A 3,581-nucleotide genomic window follows, 5' to 3' on the forward strand; every position below is an offset into this window, starting at 1 on the left:
CTTTTTATGGAAATAAATAAAATGAAGATACAAACTATTTTTTGTTAAAACATATTAAATATTTTAATTACCATTAAAGTGCCAAAACAGAAACATATTGAAAATATGTATTTTTTGTAAACAATAGAAAACTTCTTAATTAAATAAAACGATTATAAATAGAACATTCACAACAACCATTTTTTAAAGAAACGTAAACCATATAAACAATTTAACAATTTAAATATACGTGTATGATGTTTGGCTCATACAAATATGTCCCTTAAAGTATTATTATTAAAGCACCATAATCAATACAGCCTGCTGTTATGATTATGGTGCAGAGAGTAACTCTTGAAATAAATTTCAACCACTAGTAATAAACACACAAACAGATTATTCACTGAACTCTAAACTGCATTTAACCTATAAGAATCAAGTTGGCAGATTAAAATAATACTACACATGAACTTTTCTTGCTTTTTTACTTGCAAATTCCTCAATTGTAGAGTCAAGATTAAGCGTGTTCAGCAACCCATTTTCTATGCACAACAGAGAAAGTGCATTTAAACGCTCCTGACCCATGGAAGATCTTAGTTCATTTTTTACACGTTTTAATGCTGAAAATGAACGCTCACCACTGCAGTTGCTGACCATTAAACACAAATACATGCGGAGGGTCACATATGTATTCGGAAATGCACTGATTAGGGATTGTGCCATCATAAAATTGTACATTTGAGTTTGTTGGCTACCATGAATGTCTTTATATGCAGGTGAAGATTGGTACATTTTAAAAAGAGAGGAAAACTGTACAATTTCTTCTGCAAACCGGGGTGCAAGATCTTCAGGGTATATTGTCACGAGTCTACTGGCTCTGGAACGTAGACTATCATCTTGTAGAGTGCATATTTCTGATAGAAATCCAAATCTTTCTTCAATTGTGCTGTATGCTGCTTGCCTGTGCCTCAGTGATTCTGTCAGTTGGTCAATTATAGGATAAAAGGTATGCACTTTAAACCTCTCAGAGGGTGTCATATCAGTATCAGCATCTTCTGCATCACCATAGTCCCACCTCCTATTTCTTTTCACTTTCCTTCCACGTTGTAACTGATACTCCTCGCAGCCAGAAATATTTTTACCCTGCTCTTCAAATTCAGAGAACCTAGATCGGAGGGACTGCACAAAATCTTTCAGAGAGTTCAGCAGGTTTGTTGCTGTATGCAAATCTAATTTTGCATCTTGGAGACACTGACTGGTTTTGTGAAACCTAGGTAAGATGACAGACCATAATTCAACCATTATCCCAGTTTCCAGCTGATCCATGACATTGCTTAGGCCTTTTGCTTGTACACAGATCTCTCCGTTTGTGGCTTCATCACTCAAAATATTTAAAAGGACATCTCTGATGGTACTAAAGCCTTTTTGTAAGGCATTTACAGCATCATGGTGAGCAGACCAACGTGTATCAGCTAACCTTTTTAATGTCGGTATACCACATGGTTTGAAACCATTTGTTAAAAGATTCCACCGATGAGTTGAAGCAGAAAAAAAACAATACAACTGCTGTACGAAATTAAAGAACGAAACTGCAACTGGACAGCTGTTTACGGCATTTTGTCCCACAAGATTAAATGAATGGGCACAACAAGGAATGTATTCAGCAAGTGGGTTTTTTTCCCGAATTAAGGCCTGCATGCCATTATATTTGCCACTCATATTCGATGCGTTATCATAAGACTGACCCCTGCAGTCTTTGATGGAAATTCCATTTTCATCCATAAATTGAAGAAGAGTGTTTGTTAGCTCCATACCAGTGTGTCCATATATTGGAATGAATTTAGTAAAACGCTCCACTGGACCACTAGGTAGTACATAGCGAAATATGATGGTCAGTTGGTCAAAATGTGCTATGTCAGGGGTTGAGTCAACAGAAATTGAAAAATATTTGGCTTTATTTATCTCTTTTACAATATGCTGTAGCACCTGCTCACCAATCAGTTCAATAAACTCATCACATATCGTTGATGATAAGTAGGATATGTGACCTCTTCCCTTGTTGCCATGCTTTTGAATATGCTCAGCAAGAAATGGATCATATTCAGCTAACAGCTCAAGACAGCCCAAATAATTTCCATTATGTACGGATCCAATAATTTCATCACTTCCTCGAAAAGGAAGACCTCTTGATGCAAGTAGTTTTATAACACTCAGGATACGGCGAAGTATTTCATGCCAATATTTTTTCTGCCTCTCAAACTGATTAACAAGACCTTTGTCTATTCGTTGGCCAGAATTTTTTCTCATGGTGAGGTTTTCAATTGCTTTTCCATGGCCAGCACTATTTTCATGGCTACTTAAATCTCTTGTGGCATGTCGCCAATCTGAATACCCTTTTGAAGCCAAATGGATTTCCTCTTTTGAAAATAGCTTGCAAAAAACACAAAAAACTTTGCCAGTTTTCGGAGAATAACACAGCCATTCACGCTTAATTTTTTCTCCATTCAACTGTTCTCGGAAAAATAAAGACTTTGTACAGTGTCTTGTAAAAGTTTCACCTGGAAATGTCTTTTCTGAAGCTCTAAAATCACTGTCCATATGTTGACAATCAACTCCTTTTTGGCAAAAATATTCCCTCAAAGCATCACAGATAATCCAGTCTCCAATATCATCTGAATAAATTTCCTCTTGTTGTTCTGAGTCCAACTCCGTGGATCCACTTGCTCCTGCACTAGTTTCACTTTCATCTGATGCATGTGAAACAACCAAACTTGTTGTACTGACATCAGCTGCACTGGTTGAACTTGAAGCTGAAGCAAGTATATCAGTTGTTCCACTTGTTCCAGGTGTGCCTTTTCTACAAAATTCTGTAATTTTTTTGGTGCTAGACAAGAGTTTTTGGATTTGTTTTTCTTCCTCTTTCTTAGCTTTCACTTTCTCCCAACCACTACGTTGTTTTTTCATCCTTGTGTGAAAAAAAAAAATTCAATGACAGTACTTTCTCCAGGAGCTCCTTAAAGTGGTTGTAAACCTTTATTTTTGACTTTTACCTACAGGTAAGCCTATAACAAGGCTTACCTGTAGGTATAAAGAATATCTCCTAAACCTGTACGGTTTAGAAGATATTCCCCTCGCAATGCGGGCGGCGCATGCGCAGGGGGGAATCCACGGCGAAAGATCCTGCAGCCGCCGGACCTTTCCGATTTTAAATCTCCCGCGCGCGGGAGTGACGTCATCGCTGCTCCAGCCAATCACAGCGCTGGAGCGGCGATACCCGGAAGACACGCCGGAGCAAGATGACAACTCGCTCGGCGTGAACCAGGTAAGTGTTGTTCACCTCGTTTTGAGGTAAGTATTTCATAACCAGCTATTATGCGGTGCATACTAGCTGGTTATGCATTTTGCCTTGCAGGTAAAACAAAAAAAAAAATTATATATGCGGTTTACAACCGCTTTAACACCTCATGCCCATGCAACCATGCAGAAGGCCACATTGATCGATTTGGCATTTGTAAAACCAGCTCCATTTACATATACAGCGGGTAAAATATGTATTGAACACGTCACCATTTTTATTATCACCTGATGCCCTACAAAAAGGT

General features: G+C 38.0%; 1 protein-coding gene across 1 annotated transcript; it reads right to left on the reverse strand.

Moving 5' to 3' along the window:
• Nucleotides 1-3,000, reverse strand: LOC120926701. Its single transcript, XM_040336853.1, has one exon. The coding sequence runs from the start codon at nucleotides 2,941-2,943 to the stop codon at nucleotides 439-441; it is 2,505 nt and encodes an 834-aa protein (XP_040192787.1). The 5' UTR covers nucleotides 2,944-3,000; the 3' UTR covers nucleotides 1-438.
• Nucleotides 3,001-3,581: the final 581 nt, after the last annotated feature.

Source organism: Rana temporaria, chromosome 2 (assembly GCF_905171775.1).
Source record: "Rana temporaria chromosome 2, aRanTem1.1, whole genome shotgun sequence".
NCBI classification, from domain to species: domain Eukaryota; kingdom Metazoa; phylum Chordata; class Amphibia; order Anura; family Ranidae; genus Rana; species Rana temporaria.